The 23,454-nt window shown below is 39.2% G+C and overlaps 1 protein-coding gene across 1 annotated transcript in view; it reads right to left on the bottom strand.

Moving 5' to 3' along the window:
* Window positions 1-8,202: 8,202 nt before the first annotated feature.
* Window positions 8,203-23,454, bottom strand: part of scimp (SLP adaptor and CSK interacting membrane protein) — a 19,921-nt gene continuing 4,669 nt past the window's right edge. Inside the window, exons 3-5 of the mRNA XM_085470973.1 lie at window positions 20,899-20,947; window positions 17,604-17,680; window positions 8,203-12,297 (exon numbers count right to left, since the gene is read on the bottom strand). Of these exons, the coding sequence (XP_085327099.1) occupies window positions 11,585-12,297; window positions 17,604-17,680; window positions 20,899-20,947 (839 nt within the window). The 3' untranslated portion in view covers window positions 8,203-11,584. The remainder of the gene's footprint in view (window positions 12,298-17,603; window positions 17,681-20,898; window positions 20,948-23,454) is intronic.

Below are 23,454 nucleotides of genomic sequence, written 5' to 3' on the forward strand. Positions count from 1 at the left end.
ATAAGACGGATTTATAGCAGTGGTGTTTCACCTGGGAGAGTGGGATGGATGTGGTTTGAATAGATTTCTGCCTGTTGCACCTTAAACTAGAGTTTGTTTACCAGAGTGTGCAGTCTCCCAAAGCCAAACAGCACACCTGGCATGCACAGATACCGTAAAAAGCACACATTCAGAATACAATACAATCAATACAAAAACAATCAATTAACCCTTGAAATAATTGAAAGTAGAATCGTAATGAAATAATGAGGGCATTAAAGCTACACTTTGGCACACAGCCTGAATATCAGGCAGCTGAAGGCCACCTTATCACTTTGTTCCAAAAGACACAAGCACTGCACGTAGAAACATGGCCTCCTCCTCATTCATTTTAATGAACCCTCTGCATTGGAGCAGCAGAGCGCTGCAGACGCAAAGGGCTCTGTTAGAAAATAAAATGAAAAGCAGAGTGTTGCTGCAAAGAAAGCTGGCTCAAGTTTTGCAACATGAGAACATCCAGAAACACTTTATCTAGTCCACTCAGCACTTTGCCAAAAAACATTTGCACATTTAGAAGCATAAACCATTTCATTGGTTATTGATTAAACGTTTTAATAATTTTCACTTGGTTGTGTTTCCCAGGAGCTGGTATACAGACTATATTAATATATACTTTTTAAATGTAAAACAACCTTTAACCTCAATTTGATATGTTTTTCTTCCAAAATTGTGTCTTATTTATCTGTGTGAAACTTGCGTGTTTAGCTCTGATTTAACTTCCGTTTCAGACCTTTCAACATAAAAGCTACTCGTTTATGGACGACAATGACAAACTTCATATAAAATACAAACACGTCTCTGACCAGATCATTAAACTTGGGTTTCATATATTTAATCAGATCTATTTATGATTTATAAATCTATGTCAAAGCTTTTAGTAAAGGATTTATATCACACTACAAATTAGATGTGAGCAGATGAATTTTTAACGTCACAGCTATAACATCTGCTTTGAAAGGACAAGTGAAAAATAAATAATATCAACTCAAAACAGTGTGATAAAGATATAAAATGTATCTGTAGATTAGAAATTAAAATTATTTACAAACACTACACATTAATAAACACTAATACCTATATGGGAGCTTATAGCATGCAAAAGCAGTGTTAGTCCAGGTGTTTTAAATAATTGTAGTTGTAAGAGTCTAAAACAAAATGTGATTTTACAGGAAAGACTTGCATCTTGCATTTGGCCTTTATACAGAAGCTTTTTTTCTGCATTTGTTTTACTCCCTTCATAAACTGTTTGTGCCACCACATCCTTTAAGATCCTGTAAACATCTGAGACAACAAGTCTGTGTGTTGTTTGCGGTTTCATTGCAGATAAACTTGTTTCGTGGTTTCAGCTGCATAAAAACTTGAAGGTTAAACAAGGTTAAAATTACTTACTCTTTAAAAAAAACTATGAAGCCCAAAAAGTAAGTCTGCGTTGTTTGGTAATTACTGTAATCACTGTCTTATAGACATTTTAATTTGTCACTTTAATAACTGTGTGTAAACCATTTAGTAGTGTGTTATAGATCATATGTGAGTCACTTTTAAAGCGAGGCTTTAAATCATCAGGAAGAGCTGACAGTTTGATCTAAAAATGCTTTTCAACCTTTAAGGGACCGAACCCTTTACTTACTAAAATCACAAACCAGGGTCGTTTGAGGTTAAAGTAAGTATTTCACCCAGGAAGTACAAAGCCCTACGATAGTACTGTATGTTAAAATAAACAGCCTATCAGAGGGCTATGTGCTTCCTGAAAGGCTAGAAAAATGCTATGCTCACCACTGCCCCTAGAGGCTGAAGAAAAATGGCGCATGTGATTAGTGCAGCACAGGCATGGTGAGTGAGGCTATCAAGAAGCTCTTTGTACCTCTGCAAGCTCGTGAAAAATAAAGGTCTTTCAATACTTTTACAAACCTATCCTTAGTGCCTGGATTGTGATGTTTTAAGTTACTTGTTTTACAGTACTCTGCAAAGTCTGGAGCCATCTCTCATTTCCCTAATTTCTTCATATTTTGCTAGGAGAGTTCAGTGATTCATTGAAACATCTGCAAACATACATAGAATAAATTTCTTAATCCAAAAATAGAGTTTTTACAATTCTAACGTGCTTTAAAGTCAATATTTGATATGTCCACTTATATTCTGCAGCACAGTCTGAACTCTCATAGTCACGTAGTGTTCAGGAATAGTTCTCCAGGCTTCTTGAAAGACATTAAAAGCTCTTCTTTGTATATTGGCTGCCTTTGTTCTGTTCTCTGTCAAAATGATCCCACACTGGTGACCTCAACAATAATGTTGAGGTCTGGGCTCCGGGGATGCCAGTCAATGCTGAAAAATAGAGTCGATGCCACTCTGAAGCTTTCCAGATCCACAGTAGATCAAAATCGGATGGTACTTTTCCGTATTCATATTTCCATCAATACTGATGAGCTGTCCAACGGCACTGTCTGAAATCCAGCCCTAAACCTTGACAGAGCCTCTTCCTTGTTTTCCAGATGTTTTCCAGTAGTTTAGGTCTGTTAGCCATGACAAAACAGGAGAAATTACAACAAAATTGAAGAGTCACAGCTGAACCCAGCACTCCTGACAGCTACGGTAGCTGGCTGCCACTCTTTGCATGGTGAGTTTCACTATCTTCCTTTTGGATAAAGTTTTGTGGTCCCAAAGTAGAGAACAACAAACTTTAAATAGAGTTTTGTTCCAGCAGCGATCAGTCAAATAAAGAAATCATAGTTGTGCGGCATAATGCTATGTGGCCTCTCTGTTATTTTATTTAATGATGTGTTTTCAGTCTATTGTATTATGTTTATCTTATTGAAAATGTGCATGTGTGGATGGATGACCCTCTGCTGCAGACCAAATCTACCTGGCTGGCTCATCATCGTCAAGCTCTCCTGCATGGATGCACTGATTATGATCCTTCTGAGAGAAACAATAACTGCTTTCTGTCTGTGGCTGCCTTGTCTTCGACACATTTTCTTAAAACCACAAAAAAAAAGCGCATGAGCTTTGTCCACTGAAACCAAAGTTTATGCGTAAAACCGCTGTTTGGCAACAAATGGCGCAACAGTCAGCAAAAGTGGTGACGCTAAGCTTGCTGCAGCCAACTGTAATGTCAGAAAGCAAAGTGAAACCAAACTCATTTCCTGACTCATCAATATCAAAGTGCTGTCAGAGTGGTCAAACTGAGGGCTTTTCTGTGTGTGTGTGTGTGTGTGGGGGGGGGGGGGTTACATCAAAATTGCATAAAATGCAAAGAATAAGACAGTGAATAAGAACTCAGCGTAAAGAAAACTGCATTTAAACCTGTTGTTTGAGGTACTGTGTCAAAATAAAAGCACTCATGACTGCTGCTGGCATTTTACGACTTGTGATATTTAATCAAAATAAAAATGCTCACTGATCAGGGTTCATGTAGCATGTTGCAGAGGTATCTGGGTGACATTAAACCACTTAACATGAGTACATGATTCATAGTGTACTCAAACTATGAATCATGCCCCTCCAATGAGTCACAAGAGGAATCTGAGGGGTCCTAATATGCAAGAAAGAAGAAAATATATGAAAAATACATAGATTCGGTTAATTGTGTAATCATTTATAAAGGTTCTCATATAAATCGTAGTTGTTATTAATCTCTGTCTCTCTTCCACAGCATGTCTTTTATCCTGTCTTCCTTCTCTCACCCCAACTGATCACAGCAGATGGCCCGGCCCCTCCCTGAGCCTGGTTCTGCCGGAGGTTTCTTCCTGTTAAAAAGGAGTTTTTCCTTCCCACTGTCGCCGAAGTGCTTGGTCATAGGGGGTCATATGATTGTTGGGTCTTCTCTTTATGTATTATTGTAGGGTCTACCTTACAATATAAAGCACCTTGAGGCAACTGTTGTTGTGATTTGGCGCTGTATAAATAAAATTGAATTGAATTGAACTGAATAAAAAAAAACATAAAGTCTAGTTGATGTTAATAAGTTAATAAGCTAATTACCTTCAGCTGACCAAGTCCTTTATAATTCCAACCAAGTAACTTTGTCATTGGAGTCTCATCATTGAGCTTTAGAAGTGTGTTTATTGTGTGTTTAATTAGCTCACAGCTGTGTTGCAAAGGCCTGTTAGAGGCCTGCTAAATTCTATGTTTCTGCTTTACTTTTCATCTACATAGAGACAGAACATAAAAGGAGAGGGGTTGGAGAAGAGCAAGCAAACTAATTGGACCTCCTATTAAATCCTGAGAATATGTTACAGTTCCTTGAGTCCAGCTAAAGTTCCTTCACCTGCTGACAAACACCTGTGGGTTCTAAAAACACTTCAGGGACAGTTTTTGTGAACTGAACATAATACATCATCGAAAGAACAGACTGGAAAACTGTCTGCATGAGGAAACTCGTCGCAAAAGGTGCTGAATCCTTATTATGAACTTATTTTCTTTAAAGTATAATAAATTGCATTTACATTAATATATATATTGGTATGGTGCAAGAGTCATAAAAACGTATTCAATGGTCAATGGTAACTTTATTGTCCCTGACGGGAAATTGATTTGCAGTATGTCCATACAAACAAACAAACAGACAACCAACACATCACATACACTCACCATTCATTCCTTGCATTGGAAAAATTAAACAAAAGCTAAGGGTCACAATAATTAAAGAATTTAATTCAGTGATGAAACGATACTGTACTATCCAAAAGTGTTGAGCCATCCCTCATTTCTTTATGTTTTGCTATGGAAAGTAGATGCAATGCTTACTTTAAATATGCAAATGCATATAAATGTTGAGGTCTGGGCTTTTGGGGAGGCCAATCCAGAACTGGTAGTGTTTCATTGTAGGTTTTTCTTTCCAGGTATGTTTTTACTGCTTTGACAGTGTGTTTGGAACTGCTGCCATGCAGTAATATAAAGTCTTTTGCGATTCGATGGTGGGTCAAAATTTGATGCTCATTTTTGACAAGATCGCCATCAGCAGTGGTTGAACGGAATGACAGAGCCTCCACCGTGCTTTACAGAAGGCTGTAGACATTCACTGTTGTAGCTCTCTCCTCCTCTGTACTTACTGATGATGTTTATATTGAAATATTTCAAATTTGGGTTCAAGACTTCTGCATAGAACTGTGTGTTTTATTTTGCCTGACTCACTGCACCATCTTGTGGAACAAACTGGTATTACTGGAAAGTACAGCTTGGCTTTAGCTCACCTTCAGTGAATGTCTCTCAACACAGTGCAAAGATATTTTGGACGTGCAGCCACAGATGTCATTTGTTCACAGTCTGTTGAGAGCTTTAGTTAAATTTGCAAAGTTTCAAACTGCTTTAAGCTCAGACCGTGGACGGAGAGATGAACTACGCCTTCGGTGAGATGACTTGACTCTCACTGTGTCCCCTGTTCCTGTGCTTTGTACAGAAAATAGCCAAATTGTGTAATAGTGGCTTGTTTTACTCATAATAACACCCCAAATCACACAAACACTGAAGTAATCATGGCACACATCACTGATTTTAACTTAAGTGCTAAAAATCTGAGCTTGAACAAAAGTTGTGTGCAAATTATTCATTTAAATAAACAGGAAAGCAAAATGGGGCAAAAAGCTACAAAACAAAGTAAACTTCCACCTTGTGCTACATTCCTTTAAAACGATGTAAAGCCATGCTGTTTCCAGGTCCTGACGCCTGGCTTTCACACTTCCCTCCTGCTGATCCTGATTTTCATGTCATTAGCTGAGGTCCGAGTCCTGCAGCCAGTGGATGCTCTCCAGGGCCTCTATAAGCTGACTGAAGCTACACTTCAGGGCCTTCGGCCATTTTTTTTTATGGTTGTCAGAGTATCAGTGTTTAACCTTAGCTTTGCTTGCCTGCTTTTCGTTCAGCTTATGTTTCTGGCTAGCTTGATTTTCATTGTTAACCTGATTGATTTGCCCTTTTTTGCCTTCTGTTACTGTAACCTGGGGAAGTTTATAGGGAATTGAGGTGTAGGCTTGTAATCTTTCTGTTAATCGGTTGTTATGTGAAATGAGGTGAAATGGAGGACCCAATGTGCAGACTCCAGGAGGCATACGTGAACTCAAACTCAGCTTTATTGCTGGATGAGAGGCCGAACAGAAAACTAAACAAACTGAAAATACAGATAAGAAACTGGCAGGCAGCTGGCCAGACCACACAGCATAGGGTGATGGCAATCCCAACACAGACAAAGGAAAACACAGGGCTTAAATATACAGAGGGAGCAATCAGGGAATGAGAGACAGGAGGGAAACACAGCTGGGATAAATCAGGGCTGACGAGACCAAGGAAGCAAAACCAGAGACATAAGACACAGACCTTCAAAGTAAAACAGGAAACATGACGCCGACTTGACACAGGGAGACATCAGACAGGGGAGACAGCAACTATGGATCACAGACAGAAAACCAGAAGACTAAAAGTCTAACAAAACCCACACAGACAACCTACACTTAGAATAATCCAATAACCCATAAAACAAAGAAAGCTAGAATATAATGAAATAAACATAATCAAAGAACCAAAAACACAGAACACTGGGTCAACAACCCAGGCACCCTAACACAAATCAAATCAAAATGTATTTCTATAGCACATTTTAAAAACAACAGTGTTGACCAAAGTGCTTCACAATCAGCCAAAAAGAGAATGAAAAGATAAAACAAACCATTAACAAACAAAACAGACCAACAAACAACACAGGTAACAAACATAAAAAAACAAGCCGGATGATAGTCAAACCAGTTTTATTCAAAAGTCAAAGTTAAAAAGTGAGTTTTAAGACGTGATTTAAAAGACTGAATAGACTCGGAAGTACAAATATCAACAGGAAGGTTATTCCAGAGTCTGCATTTGCAAAGGCACGATCACCTCTGGACTTCAGCCGAGACCACGACTAGAAGATCTTAGTGCGTTTTTGGGGTTATACAAATAGAGGAGTTCAGTTAGATAGCTAGGTGCCAAGTTTAAAATTTTAAAAGCAAGAAAGAGGATTTTAAAATCAATGTGATATTTGACAGGGAGCCGATGCAAGTTAGCTAAAACTGGAGTGATGTGATCATACATTCTAGTACCAGTTAAAAGGTGTGCAGCAGCGTTTTGCTGCGAATGACAGAGAGAAGAGTGGCTGAGGCCCAAGTAGAGAGAGTTGCAGTAGTCCAGTCTAGTGGTGATAAATGCATGAATAAGTTTTTCAAGGTCATTCCTCTGAATGACTTTGAAAAATGTAAAAATCTTGGCAATAAAGCTTTTCAAACAGACCCAAACAGCCTCCTCGTGTTCCCACATCTAGTTTTATGTTACTTCCTTCAGCCCTATATCTTTTTGGGTTGTAAGGAAATTATATTTACAGTCAATTAGGTGCTAAGGCAAACCTCCCCACAGGGGGCAGTGTGGCTACAGGGGGAGAAGCATACACCAGAATTCCTACAGACTTTCTCCAATCCTCAGCAGGCATTAGTTATCCAAAAGTCTGGGTTAAAGGGAACCAGCATGCACAGTATGACACCATCTGTAAAAGTAACTCTAATTAAACTTACAGTTTCACTTTGACCACTGCGTTGATCATGTGTCTGTTACTTACAAGTTATTTTGTTGATGTCAGTTAAAATGCCACCACTGCTGCTGTTTCCCTGTGCTGTATAACTCTAAGCCAACAATAGCTCAGTATTGTCATCTTTTTTTCATCAAAACTTCTTTGCGGGGTTTTTTTTTTTGGTCTTCAAATGTATTTATTTCATGTTCAAGTGAGTATTTAAAGCAGCAAACCACAGCGTGTGTGTAACAGTGTGGCTTACCATTTTGGTTATTTTAAATAGTTTTTTGATAAAACTGAAGCTTCGTAGCACAAAATAATGATAAAAACTCAGTCATTACAGATCATATCGGATATAACATTGAGTCCATTTTGTACATTTTAGTCATTCTAAGTTTTAGAAAGGAGGATTACTCAGGGCATTGGCTGACAGGTTTGTTAGTCAGTGAGGGTTCAGTTTAAAAGTTAGAGCCACAGCTTGCTCGGTCGTCACATCCAGTTTCAAAACAGCAAGATTATAAAGTCAAAAACACCTGAGATTTCATAATAGGCCTTGACAGACCAGACCCCACGCAGAAGGTGGTTGAGACCACAAAGTTTTTAAAGGAGTGTTTATGAAGCAGTTCTCGAGGCAGGAATGTGTGCAAAGAAGTGACATTTATTAACAAAAATCTTATTAACAAATGACAATGAATTAAAGACAAAAGGCAACCTCAGAGCAATCTACAAGATGAATCAACATAAGCAGAAAGAGCTCTCGACGAGGATGGAGAGCAATCTACCACCTCCTCTCATTGTTTCTCATGTCTCTCCAGCCTCACCTGCACCTCTTGCCACCTGCACAGGTAAAGAAGCTGGTAACTTCCTAATCTGTGATGAGTCACCCAAAATATGTGACATCGGGGGTTAGGTGTGGACATGATGTGGACATCGGGTCAGCTGGAGGCGCAGTCGAAAGATTGTAGCGGTCCCAGATCAGATGTACACACTGGAACTCTTTCCCATGTTGCTTGTCTGTGTTTATTGTGTTATGGTGTGTTGATACCTGTGCATTCCTGTATTATCCTTTTGTGTTGCACATTTCAATGTTTTTTTTCCTCGCTACCTGGCCTGACCTGTCTCCCCAATGTGATGTTTGTATTGTATGTATGGTCGGCAAGGTCTGTCACCTCGGTTGTGGGCAAAAGACCTGCAACTGACAAATAAAGGCTATCTCATCTCATCATCATCTCATATAAATACACATAAGGTTATAACCCTGGTTCCTGCTGACATACAGCTTAAATATGGGTAGGTATTACACAGTCATGTGGGACTCTAAGCAGTCCTGTGAGATACTGAGTAAATCTTTACTGCTTCCACATGAATCAAATGGTAAATGGAGTTATACAGCACGTTTCTACTGTAACTGGGCACTCAAAGTGCTTTTTTTGCTACCTCATTCACCCAATCACACACATGCTTTTTCTGTACCCAAACACCTTGTCTAACATTCACACACTCACATCCCATTGGATGTATCAGGGGAAACTCCAGTTAATAGACAGCCAAGAGAGTGAGCACCTCTACAAAAGCAGAAGATTTGGCAGTTTGTTGATCTGGAGCATTTAGATATGTGTTAACATAACGCCATGATATTCCCAGAAGTAAACGTCCCAGGAAATTCAGCCAGGGTCACACGGTGCAATGCTCAATGAAACCGCAAAAACCCAGTGCCAGATCTCGGGCGACAGATAGCATGTTAAATGTTGAAGTTCATGACAGTACAGTACTATAACAGCATCTTTACAGGTCTACCTAAAAAATCAGTCAGACAACTACAGCTCATTCAGAACTCTGCTGCTCGAGTCCTCACTAAGACCAAATAAGTGGACCACATCAGTCCAGCTCTGAGGTCTTTACACTGGCTGCCTGTCCGTCAGAGGATAGACTTTAAAGTTCTGATGCTGGTCTATAAAGCTCTGAATGGTTTAGGACCAAAATACATCAGTGACCTCCTGACCCAGTATGAACCTTCCAGATCCCTCAGGTCATCTGGATCCGGTCTTTTATCAGTTCCCAGAGTCAGAACCAAACATGGAGAAGCTGCATTCAGCTTTTATGCTCCATATATCTGGAACAAACTCCCAGAAAGCCTCAGATCAGCTGAAACACTCAGTTTATTTAAATCCAGGTTGAAGACTCACCTGTTCTCAGCTGCATTTGAATAAAGCACCAAATCCGCACTGTTTTACTTTTAAGCTTAAATTTCAAAACGTACATTTTAACTACTGATTTTATCTACTGTTCCTTTTTTTTCTCATGTTAAATCATGCTTTTTATTTGTTTTTGTTTTTTAATGTCTCTGTAAAGCACTTTTGAACCGCCTTGCTGTTGAATTGTGCTATATAAATAAACTTGCCTTGCCTTGCCTACAGTTTGAAAAAGACTGAACAAGTATGGTTTGTTCAAAAAGTTGCCAGAAGAAAGTCTCTTCTGTCTAAATTAAACATGGTGGCATGGATTACGGTTACAAAGTTTCAAGAACAATGTCCTTGCAAATGTAAGGACATTGTGCAAAAGTACATCTGGCAAAAACCAACACACTATAGTAACTGTGAAGCACGGTGGTGGAGGGATGATGATTTGGGCTTGTTTCACAGTCACAGGACACCTTTCAGTCTCCCATGAACTCCTCTGTGTGCCAAAGTATTTTCCAAAGTATTCTAGAGTCAAATGTGAGGCCATCTGTCCAGCAGTTAAAGCGTGGCCCAAATTCGCTGACTCAGCAGAACAATGATCCCAAACACAGCAGTAAATCTACAACATCATGGTGAATAAAAGAAAAGAATTAAAGTGCAGACCTGACCCCGACTGAAATGCTGTGGCGCATCCTCAAGAGAGCTGTACGTAAACAAAAGACGTGAAGCAACGTTTTTTCACAACCATGACAAAGTCATACACAAAACAGTTACTCTGAGTTATTGCTGCTGAAGGTGGATCTATAAGCTACTGAATCACAAATCAATCCTTAGTTTTTCACAGGACTGTATAGATACTGTGCATACATATAACCAACCACTGTAATCACTGCCCCTGTGCCCCACTCACTCACTGCCCGGGATCTGATCATGCAAACATGTCATCACTGCCCACTTATTAACCACTCAAACGGACCAACTGATATACAAAAGTAAACAAACCCACCATATGATCGATAGTCAGACGCCTCACTGATAATGTTTGGGATCTGGACAGGGGGAGACCCCCTTTACACTGATATTTAGTTTAGAAAAGAAGCAAAAATCCCCCCAAAAATTACATATTAATCTTATATCAATGTTCATGTGTATAAATAAATCAACAAACACATAAAGAAAGAAAAACATCTCAGGCTGTTGCAGTTACAGACTTTCAGATTTCATGTCTTATGTTTAGTTAGAATCAAATTTGAAGCTCCAATAGTTTTTTGTGTTTCATACAGCAAAAACCTTACTTACACTGTTGATCTAGTTGATTCAGCTCATTAAAAAAGTACCAAATCTCGCCAAACTGAGCATAACGAAAGCCACCAGCAACATAGTCTGTTCCTTCTCAAAAACCATGGGAATGATCTACACATGATATATGCAAAAGCTTCATGTTTAAAACTAAAGAGTTTCTTCTGACATTTAAGTCAGAAGAAGACAAAGAAATATAGTTTGATTGCTTTCATGTGTAGTTTGCAAATCCAGATATCATCCTAATCTGGGACCCTGTGCAAGTCACTGCTTGTTAATGTATTCAGTAAAAAAACAAACAATTCCAACATTCAGATGAAAAACAGAATTTTTTCGATATATTAAAAAGAATCACCGTCTTAAAGATCAAACCAGTTGTCTCGACACCACTCGGCAGATTTCAGTGTCTTCAGTACTTCAATTATTTTCTTTTTTTCAATGAATGTTATTAAAAAAATACAAAAAGACAAGAGAAATCTTCAGTAAGGATAATCTCTGCTCAGCAGAATTCAAAACTGTCTCCATCTCGTTGTGTTGGGTTTTATCCCACATCATCATAGTCCTCCTCATCGTCTTCTTCACCCCCGATGTCATCATAGTCTTCCGTGGAGGTGTTGTCTCCTGCTTGATCTTCCTTGTCCATCTTCACATAGTCCGGTTGATTGTCCACGCTCTCCACATAGTCGTTCTCCTCAGCCAGGTTCTCGTAGCTTTGGGCCTCCAAAACACTACCGCTCATGCTGTTGACGACTGGAGGAGGAGGAAACATTATGTCTCCCTCCATCTTGACGTAGTCAGCCTGGAGTTCTGTGCTCTCCTCGTAGTCGTGGATGCTTTCCTCGTGGTTGCTTACATTCTGCTCACAGTTGCCATCCTCGTAGTCGTGGATGCTCTGGCACTCCTCAGCCAGGTTCTCGTAGCTTTGGGCCTCCAAAACACTACCGCTCATGCTGTTGAAGATTGGAGGAGGAGGAAACATGATGTCTCCCTCCATCTTGATGTAGTCAGCCTGGAGTTCTGTGCTCTCCTCATAGTCGTGGATGCTTTCCTCGTGGTTGTTTACATTCTCCTCACAGTTGCCATCCTCGTAGTCGTGGATGCTTTCCTCGTGGTTGCTTACATTCTCCTCACAGTTGCCATCCTCGTAGTCGTGGATGCTTTCCTCGTGGTTGCTTACATTCTGCTCACAGTTGCCATCCTCGTAGTCATGGATGCTCTGGCTCTCCTCAGCCAGGTTCTCGTAGCTTTGGGCTTCTGAAACAGCAAATTCCATATTTAAGGTTAATTTTATTGTTGCAGTGCATATAGGTAGCTGGTCAGTAGAAGATTGTTACAGATAGATTTGGCACTTGGCAACAGTGGGGAGGAAGAACGTTCCTTTAACAGGACGAGACCCTCAACAAAAAAATACTCAGGGAGGGGCTGTGGGAAGCAATGGGGGTGAGGGGAAAGAGAGGACAGAAAAGAAGAGCACAGAGAGACCAAAAACAAGGAAAGAAAAAGAATAAAAGTTACCCTACAGTGATGGCAGAAGAAACACAACGGGGTGGAGAAGAGATGGTCAGTGCATTGTTGCACATCTCCCAGCAGCATGAGGCTATACCTAAGGCCCCAGTCACACTGGGAAAAATATGCTATTCCTCAGTGATTGCTGGGTGGTTGCTGGAGGTTGCTGACAGTCGCTGTAAAATTGTTAGCTTCAGCCCTAGTCATGCAGGCCTAGACTGGACTGGTCAGTGACTCATTGGAAACTAGAGGTCACAAGGGGGGAAAGTATGTTACCAAACCAGCTGATGAGCAGTTTCTGGAAGTTGCTAAGTGGAATTATTTGCAAAGAGTTATACAGTGGTGTACTGGAAACCTCCCACCAGCAGGCTACCACAGTTGCATGGAAGACCTGCATGCAAATACGCACAAACTCCTCACCAAACAGTAGTAAAATGTTGAAAAGCACAATAAATACTGAAAACAAAGACTATTAGCCTTCAAGGTAAAATTATTTTTTGCTGCAGTAAATATAGCTACAACCTTCAGCAACCAACCTCCAATCAGGAAATACGTATTTTCCCCTAGCAACCAGAGGATACCAACTGATCTCCAGGCCTGTGTGAGTGACGACTAAGGGATGGTTTAGGGACACCTGATTCAGCTCTAACTGTAAACTTTATCAAAAAGGAAAGTTTTAAGCCAAGCAGGGAGCTGCATCCACAGGAGAGGGGCCTGATAGCTCAGGACTCTGACTCCCATTCTATTTTTAAAGACTTGAGTAACCAAAAGTATCACTGCAGTCTGAGAGTAAAGTGCTCTGGTTGGATAATATGATATTTAATATATGTTTATTTTGTACTATGCATATGGGAAGAAGAGTTTAAATTCAGTTCTGGATTAAACAGGGAACCAGTGAGTCAGTCTTTGTCTGATCGATCGTGTTAGAAGTTAGTTACTAGATGAGTTTAACATGGCAGTGCAGCAGTAAGAACTCGCCTGAAGATGGCATGAAGATTAAACCTTCATGCCTCAGATTGAATATTTAGAAAACGTACAGTGTTGCTATGAAGTTTAAACAAAAGGCAAATATTTATGTTGAATGGAAAACAAACAAACAAAATGACCACGTAGTTGAATATTCAGGGGTTACTCTTAGATTTCAAAAGCACATCAAGAATATGAACAAATAAACCAAAATACAAGCTGACTACTTTTGGACATATTAAAAACTCACTGAGGAAGCTACGTGGGTTTAATGTAATGAGGCTTTCTTATCTCTCATGCTGGCAAGTGAGACACTTTTGAAAGCATTTTGATAATTTGATAAAGAAGGTTTAAAGCAGGAAACTCCAAAGGTCCTTGGACGCTGGGACTTGCAAACATGGACAGTATAACTGAGGCTTACGAGTAAGAAGAAGGGATTATTCAAGATGTGCTCAGTGGCTAACAATCACACATGTACCGTTCCAGAATCAGATCAGATATCCAGGCGCTGTTGTCCCTGCATAATCATTATTAATATTAGTCTAGGATCAACAATCCAATTGACCAATCATGATGTCAAAGCTTTGTAAAGTAGGGAAAATGTTGTTGTTGTTTTAATAATAAAAAATAAATAAATTGTTGTCTACATAGACCTTTCTTCTGGAGCAAACAGTAAGGATTTCAGGTGTTATTTTTATTCATTTATGCATTATAATGAATATATTACAAAGTTTAGCTTGCTGTTAGCTTGCTGTTAGCTTGCTCGTGATACCTTTCAATTGCATTAGCTAACTTCTTGGTTAATGCAAACTGAGTTCTCCAAACAGTTGACCAGTCTATGGCAGTGTTGATTCGGGACCAACATTTATTATAATAATGCAGGAAAACCACTAACACAAAGATATCAGATCATACATAAAATCCAATTTCAACACTCCTTTATCAACCAATAACTGCCAGAGTGACTACATCCATCTTATCTACTACCTATGGTTTTATTTAGTGAAGCCCTTCTAGTTGAATATGAACAAAGCTGGGCAAAGTTACTGACAGCCTCAGCAAAATGTTTGACTAGTTTGTTTGGTTTTGTGGCTAAAAACCAAAACTATGAGTTTCCATCGACTCCTTATGGAAGCTTGTTTCCACCACTGGAAAAAACAAAACAGAACATAACATAGATTTTTGGGTTTTAATCTTGAAATTTAGGCTCACTAAACAAAATAACCTCAACTTCTGACTTGCTAATGCCAAAAAAGGACTTTTTCAGTGGTGGAAACAAGCTTGCATAAAACATTAACTAAGCTAGTAAAGTCTGTCACGATGAATGCTTTATCATCAAGGTAAGGAAGCTCCACTAAGTTGATTCTGTTCATCTGAACGCAGCATCTTCAATCCCAGTACTATGGGCAGGAACATGGGTGCACCATGGATTCCTTAGTTTCGCTCAGTGTAGCTAACTTGTAAATGGAAAAAGTAGAAAATAGGGCTCTGTTATTCTCTCCTGGAACACCACTGAGCCATTAGTTCAGGTATGTGGACAACACCTGGCTGAAAACCAAACCTCAGCACATATCAGGATTCACTGATTTCATTAACTTGGTGGACAAACATATCAAGTTCTCCAGAGCAGAGTAAAAAAATGACAGGCTAGTTTTCTTAGATGGTGATCTTTCCATCAGCAATGGGGGACATTTGAAAGTCTGTGTGTACCATAAACCAACAATACTGATCAGTATTTAAAGTTTGAGTCTCATCATCTACTGGAGGACAAACTGCGTGTCATCAGGATGTTACAACATCATCTTCACAGACTTAGCAACCAGAAAAACAGAAGGGTTCATCTTTCACCATCCTACACTGCTGTGATTGCAGTCATTCCCTAACTCTCTGTGAATGGTACTGATGACCAATGATGAGCAAGTCATGAGCAACGGTAATGACGACTGGCATACCAACAGTAGCGGTTTTTGATACGGGCGACACGGGCGGTTTCCCGGGGCGGCATTGTGGTGGAGGGCAGCATCACGGGCATCGGCAAAAAAACCAAAATTGCCTATCCCAGCTGTCATAGGGCGAGAGGCGGGGTACACCCTGGACAGGTCGCCAGTCTGTCGCAGGGCCAACACACACAGGGACAGACAACCATTCGCACACACATTCACTCGCACATTCACATCTAGTGGTAATTTATCCAATTAACCTATCCCCAAGCTGCATGTCTTTGGACGGTGGGAGGAAGCCGGAGTACCCGGAGGAAACCCACGCAAACTCCACACAGAAAGACCCTGGCCTGATGGTGGAATTGAACTCAGGACCTTCTTGCTGTGCGGCAACAGTGCTAAACACCGTGCCACCGTGAGCATCTAATAACCAACTCGCAAAATAAATTAAAATAAAAACATACAACAAACACGAAAACACCAGACATTATGATACAGACTTATAATTTGCACCGATGTTTTTTCGAAATTCTATACGCGAAAAGTGAGCGCGAGAGCCCTCGGTGCGCCTGCTCGCTGCTGAAGTCAAAGTAAACTTTATTGTCATCTCCACTACATACAGTCCAGCATATAGAGAGACGAGACGACGAGGCTCCAGTTACAGCAGTGCAAGAAAATAAACAATAAATATAAGAAGAGTAAGAAAATAAATCTACACTTTAGGACTCGGGGTAAAGGGATCAATAACAAGGGGAGTGTTCGCCCGGGGCACCAAACAGGCTAGGACCGCCACTGCATACCAATCATAATGAAACCGACCTCACAGCCCATCGTTAGTCAAAGGTGCTAGTTTTGTTCGTTATGAAAATTTTTATAAGGTTGGGGAAACCTGCAGTTAGCCAAGACTGAAGAAGTCACTCTTCTGCTGAAAACGCTGCATTCAGATCAACAGAATCAACTTTCTCAGCTTGTTTAAAGAGAAAACTTTCTGTTGACCCCTCAGTTTTTTTCTTAAGTGCAATTCTTGTTAATACTTTAATACTAGTAATACTTAAATATTACTACTTGTAAACTGCTGATGTCACATAAATGACCCGATGACTTATGGGACTGTATACGTGATGTTTATGTGTTCTAGGCTTTAGTGCTATACGGCAGTTACAGTTATCCGGTGTTGATTAGCCATTTTTGTGTTAGTGTATAACATTACTGCAGCTGTATGTGTTCTGTGTTTTATGTGGTTAGCGGAGCTGTGATTAAGACGGCTGTTTCTGTGCACCACCTCTTGCTGCTGTTGTGGGTGAAGGGGCATTCTTAATAAACAGCTGTGCTTCCTGTAGCTTAGCATTACAGCTAAGGCAGGCATAGCAAGTCAAAATAGAAGTCTTTCTCTCTTCCTTGCCTGAGCTTGTCATATTATTGATGTTTGTCAGCTGCTGGCTGGGCTAAACATCTTGAGGTTACTACTTGTTTTGTCAAGTTCACCAGTTTGACTTTACATTTTTAAAACTCATAAATGTTTTCTGTTATTCAGTTCAGCTCAGTTCAATTTCACAGCAACAGCCGCCTGAAAGGGTTATCAAGAAGGTAAAGATGGTCCCTGATCGAACCCTTTATCAAAAAACAACGCTTTAACCCTTATCTTAAAGGTAGCGTCTCTCAAATCCAAACTGGGAGCTGAGGTCTTAAAGGTGAAGGCTCTGACTCCTATTCTACTTTTAATAAGTCTGAATTTAAAAATGAGAAGGAGCAGACTGCTGTGTATCCTTCCACAGTTTGTGGTACAGTTACAATTACATCAAGCCAAAAATACTCTTCGTTTTGGTCTGACTTGTAAAATAAGGAGCACTTTCCTTGTTTGGCCCAAATCCTTGACAAAACAGACATCATAAACACTTCTTAGTAAGTTTGAAACCTTAGCTTGGATCAGAATATGTGGTGCTGTCTTGGATCTGAATCTTGTGCATAAAACTGTCACTGCCATGTAAACTGGTGAACACGCGCTGCCCTTTAGTTTGTGGTTTATGGTCAAATGGCAGACTGGATGAGGCTTTAATTTCAAAGATCTGAAAGTGAGAGAAGGAAGCGTGGTTTCATAAGAGGAGGGGCAATCTGTAGGAGCCACTGAGAGATATAATAAAGTCTTGCCTGCCATGAGAAACTGTGTCCGCGGAGGTAGAGGTGGAGTGCCCGTTTCAATGTTTCTCTGCTGGTATTTGTTGCTCCTGCAAATTTGCAGACAAGAGAAAATGTCAAGCGAAAAAATCTACATTAAAGAATGTAAAGTCTGCAATGTCTGAATCTGGATGTGAGCACACAGTAGTGTAAGGTCTGCAGAGCTTACTTTGGTACAACAGACATGTTTAAGCTACATGGTCCCTTAAATATATATATGGAGTATATGGAAAATATGGGGAAACATAAATGTTTAAATGCATCATTTGTTTAAATGAATATTGATTATGATAATAATAATATTAATATTAATAATGTATATGGGATGACTTGTACGGACTGAAATGTGGCAACAGAGAGAAAGCTGAGTGAATAACATAAAGAACTAGAAATTATAAATGAAACTCAAAACACAAAATGCCCAACACAGTCTGATGGTAGTTCATGAAGTCACAACTTTTAATTCCTGCTTTTGGACATGAACTTTCCACTGAACATGATTTTCCATCTGTCTGTGGAAAAGCCAGCTGCTGCTGCTTTAAAAGATCCTTCACGATTTGTGGTACAGTTGCTGTTAAAGAGCCAATAGAATTCTTTGTTTTGGACTTATTTGTGAATTAACAGCACTTTTCTGGTTTGGCCCAAATCTGATTTGTATCCATGTGAACAAAATTATACTTTTTTTTCACTTGCACAAATTTTGTAGGTTGGAGGGATAGGTAGCGGAGCAAGCCAATTGGCTGTGCACACTAGAGACCCAACTTTGAATACTGCATGTCACAGACTTTCACACTCATTTAATTTTTAAATCTATTATTAAGTGAAAAAACTATCCATTTTTAAATTTTAGCCATTAAAACTGCTGAGATTTAGCACATAACTGTTTTTAACTTACTTATATAACCAACTTTCTTACCTTTGCCTATTAAACCTATTTGGTTAGGTTTAGAAAAGAATCAGTGTTTGGGTTAAAATATAATGTTTAACACAATAGTACTTTTAAAGCTCTGGTTCCTTGTTTTTTGCACATTTTCTTGGTTTGGATACATGATGCAGACATGAATTATACTTTCTACTGAAATATATCAGTTACAAAGTCTTGCTGTCATTTTAAGTTTTGTGGTAAGAGTGAGCTGCTAGTTCAGTGTTACATTTGGTCACAAGTTTGTAACATTATCAACTGGTTACACTGCTGTGGTCGTAAAATATACAGACACACAGAGACTTTTTGGAAGCCTTACAGAAAAAAGTTTCCAAATAGTACAACATAAATGTCATATACTGCATGTTATGCTAACACTCCTATGCTGATCAATATGTGGACTTCCAACTAATGCACAGTACACAGTGTAATAGTTACACATCCTCTAGGGTGAAAATAACAAAGTTTTACTGTTTAGAGTAAAATGTCAATCATATATATTAAATCGCTGTAATTTTCTGGATATTTATAATTGTGTTATTTGTATATATTACCATTATTTCTTATATTTTGTAATTTAGTTCAGTCTGCTACTGTTCTCATTGTCTTGGAGCAACTATAACCCCATAATTCCCTTGGGGTTTGATAAAGTATTCTGATTCTGACCTCTGGTTTTCTCCCTATATCTCCTGCCCCATGGCTCTATTGGGTGTCACCAGTGAGTCCTTTCCTGTGGACATGGACAGTGTAGCACAGTATGCCCACTGTCACCAATTTGGGTTTTAAAATGGATAGGGATTTTAGATTTGACAGTCAAGTCAGAGCAGCAGTGAAATCCAGCTTATTTCATCTGAGGCAACTGGTCAAAACCCATCCTGTCAAAAGATAAATTCAGAACAGTAATGTATGCTTTTATTACAACTGAGCTGGATTACTGTAACTCGTTGTACCTTGGTATTAGAGAGTCATCCTTGACATGAAAAATTACAGGTAACCATGGAAATCTGCTAGCAACCAAAACAATCACTGGGAGGTTTTTGGTTTCAGTGACATGTTTGCAATCAATTTCACCCAGTGACAGCCAGAAACCTCAAAGAACCACTGCTAACCGGTTGGAGAAGGCACACACTTCCCTAGCAACCGTTGACTGTATCATGTCTAGTATGAATGACAACTCTCAAGTAATGTTTGCATGTAAGCGCAATTGAAATCTATCAGTTACAAGCTCAATAAAAAAAACCCAAGAAATTCATCTCTATGAACACAAAAATACTGTTTTTTGTTTTGTTTTTTGGGGGGGTTTTTTTTGGGGGGGGGGGGGGTGTCTTACATTACTGGCTTTTACAGTGCTGTGCTTGGAAAGTAACCAAACCACATAGAGATTTTTTTGCAACTTTGTAAAAATGTAACAGAACACCATAAATGTGACATATAAACTTTTAAAGTCTAAATGTAACATATGCTGACATATTTTGTAGCCCTATGGCAGCTGGGATAGGCTCTGCCCCCCGCGACCCTAACAAGGATAAGAGGAAGAGAATGTGTGGATGGTACTGCAGTGGGGAACTGGTTACTTTTTGTATGTTACTATTACGCTACATGAATGGTTACGCAGATGTCAGGGAACAGGGAAAATGATTTTGATACTATACTTGCCCAGCCAAGTTTTTTCATCCCCAAAAAAAACTACATTTATAATGTATCATATTTTTATACTGGTTACATCCTGGATGTGTCAGAACATCACAGCCCACAGAGTGAATGGTGGAAGTAGTTTAGCTAATACACTATTTTTAGCATGTTTGCTGTATGTATTATCATATTTGCTTGTGATTTTTTTCCAAGGAATATTAAAACAGCTGTATTTCAGTAAGAACTCATGTCTGAAAGTTTGTTTTTGCTATAGACTGTATATATACTGTGTGGTTGTTACAAATGCAGCTTACAGTTAGCATTATAGCTAGCTATGCAGAGTCAATTTAAACACACAATATATAACAATTTGTGCTAATAAAGTTGGTTTAAAATTAGTTTTGCTTGTTGAAAACACCATCAGCTGTGTTGGGAATTTCATGATTCAGCACTGAAGCCCTTTTTCTGGTTAGTTTAGCTTAGCATTGCAAATGAAAATGGGAGAAATAGCTCCCCGTTTGATAAAAACACTGCTTAATAATAAATACAATAAACATAGAAGCGACATAGACTTCTCACTGAAGCATAAGTCAGACAATAGCAATAAAAACAACAAGTCTGATTCTTTAAATGTAAACCTGCGCCTGTTTTTAGTATAGTACAATCCATTGTGTACATTCACTGTTATATGATAAGTATACATTTATGCATTACTCAGTTTTGAAGTTGAATTCGTTTTTCACAGTGGGGATTTTGTGTTGGCCTGTTGGGGGGGAAAAAAGAAAACACAGTTAATTCAAAGTCAATTAGGAAAAAAGATCAATATATTTGCACCTAAAGGCCATTTAAATGGATTTATTCACAGCTCAGCAAGAACAGATTTGGATTGTGTTGCTACAAACAAAGGAGAAAAATAAATGCAAATATGATATAAGAGTATTTAAATAGGATAAAATGGGGAAAAAAGTACTTTTAAGTATGTTTAAAGCATCTAAACAAACCATATTTAAATGCATAAATGAATAAACAAACAACTCTGCTGTTTTCAAATGCACAGTGTTCTTTTATCTCCACATGCTGTTACCTATGATTAGTGTCTGTGTTGTATTTTATTAGCTCTTTATACATGTGCATACGCTCAACCAGCACGAAGCCCCGCTTTGTGGTGATGCAGCCCAGTTTCCCCACAGGGATCATTAAAGTTTCATCTAAGCTAATCAGATCCAGAGGGCACCCCCTAATAATAGTAATTCATACAATTATAATAGTTGTTCTTCTGGCTTGCAACAAACCCTTAAAGTAAGTAGTTTAGCTTCTAGTGTGTCATGGTTTGGTTTCTCTTCCCTTTCCGGCTTATGATTTGTGGTGAACACGTGCATGTGTTGGTTTAGCAGTGAGTTTTTAAAAAAAGAGGTAGTTGAGTTAAAAATGAAACTGGTGTCTGACGGTCATTTCAGTTTGCTTTAACTTATTTTGCACCTAAGGGTATAGTAAATAAGTGGAATGAACCAATCCTGTGTGTCAGGTGTCCAGATTTCTGTTTAATGATGCTGGTCGCCAACAGCTTGAAACCCATCACGGAAAAAAACAACATGAAAGGATTCATAAAATAATGGAGGACATTTGATGCAAAGATGTCATTATTTTTTCTTCTTGTCAAGATAACATTTACCTCCTATAAGATCTTATAACCACTCTGATCTGTCTTGAGGGGCCCCATAAAACTGCTGAGAACAAAAAAAGTTATCTCTGCAGTACAATGTCAGGTCACAGGACTTAGCATTAGGTGGACCGTTTAGTGACACTGAACTTGCAAAACTAGATTTAGATACTATGAAGCTACTTTCTCTGATTTCTGGGGGGTTTAGGCTTTAGAATTTAAACAATATTGCATTTTGACACTTATAATAACGTAACAGCTTAGTTACTTTTACAATGATGTGTACAAAAACCATGCAGTATACTGAAAATGAGACGCACGGGGGGAAAGGGATAACACACCTGTGAAAGCAATCAGCATGGTCCAAACGGCACGAAACATAACTGACACAGGAAACGAAACAACGCTAAACACAGGGACAAGAAGCTCACAGCAGCCACAGAGGCAGAGGAACAGGTGCTAACAAAAGATGAGACAGTGAAACACAGAGGAAACTTCTTTTTTCAGATGCTCCCTTAGAGGTCATGACCGCAGATCATCTGCCTCCATCTCACCCTATCCCTAACATCCTCACCCCATGCCCTCCTTCACTACATCCATGAATCTCATCTGTGGGCTTCCTCTTTGACTCCTGCCTGGCAAACCTCACATCACAGCAGGTCATGTAAACTGCCTCTTTCAATCTTGCTGATCACCTCATATCACAAATAAAAGACAAAATATCACTAGAAACCACAAAGAACTAGAAAAGACAAAGAAACCAATAGTTTGTCTAGCTCTTTGACTACTGTCCATCTGTCCAAGATTTTCCCCAGCGTCAAACCCCCTGACACCTGCTTTTAGTGGAGCTAAATAAACATTTCATACACTCTAGTGATTTCTGTTTAAAAAAAAAATTTCTGTATGTTTCTGGTTTCATCATTTCTTTTTTGCAAAACATTTTGTAACGTCTCCTTTCCTGCTTCTGCTCAGTTCGTCCTGACTGTATCTGAATATATAGCCCTGTCCTTCCCCTTAGTCTTTGTTACAGGGAGGACTTGTTGGTTTCTGCCTGTACATTTTTTGTACTTTGTGTTAGACTTTTCAGCATGAATAAAGGTTTGCTGTTATTTGTGGAAGGTCCTGCCTTTGGATCTCTCGCCTCAACACTGATGCAATGCATTTCCAATGGCAAAGTCTCAACGCTGCCCTCATGTTCTGCGTGATTCTGGTGAGTCAAGCCTGAAGATGAGTGGCTTCAACTCTTAACTTCCACAAATCTGACTGCAGCTTTCTCTGGAAGGAGCTACGTTTTTCTGAACCGGGTGTTTATTCATAAAGCCTAAAAATCCCAGACTTGCTTTACAGTCTGTACAGTACATGAGTCATGACCTGGATAAAGAAAAACCTTCCTTCACTGAGAAGCAACTTTATGAATGTCTCTGACATAACAGACAGGCACACAACATGACCTAATGTACAGAGTGTACATTTCAAACTCATTTTATTCTCACCCACAGGAGATGGTTGCAATGCCAGATCTTCAGAAATGAATTATTTAAAAAGAAAAAACAAGCCAGTCAAATAAAATAAAAATAAAAAAAACAGTCAAATAAAATACCAAACCATGA

The sequence above is a fragment of the Copadichromis virginalis genome, linkage group LG10, assembly GCF_057382275.1.
Source record: "Copadichromis virginalis isolate Kocher_CV1m ecotype Utaka linkage group LG10, C_Virginalis_male_GT1.1, whole genome shotgun sequence".
Classification (NCBI taxonomy): Eukaryota; Metazoa; Chordata; class Actinopteri; order Cichliformes; family Cichlidae; genus Copadichromis; species Copadichromis virginalis.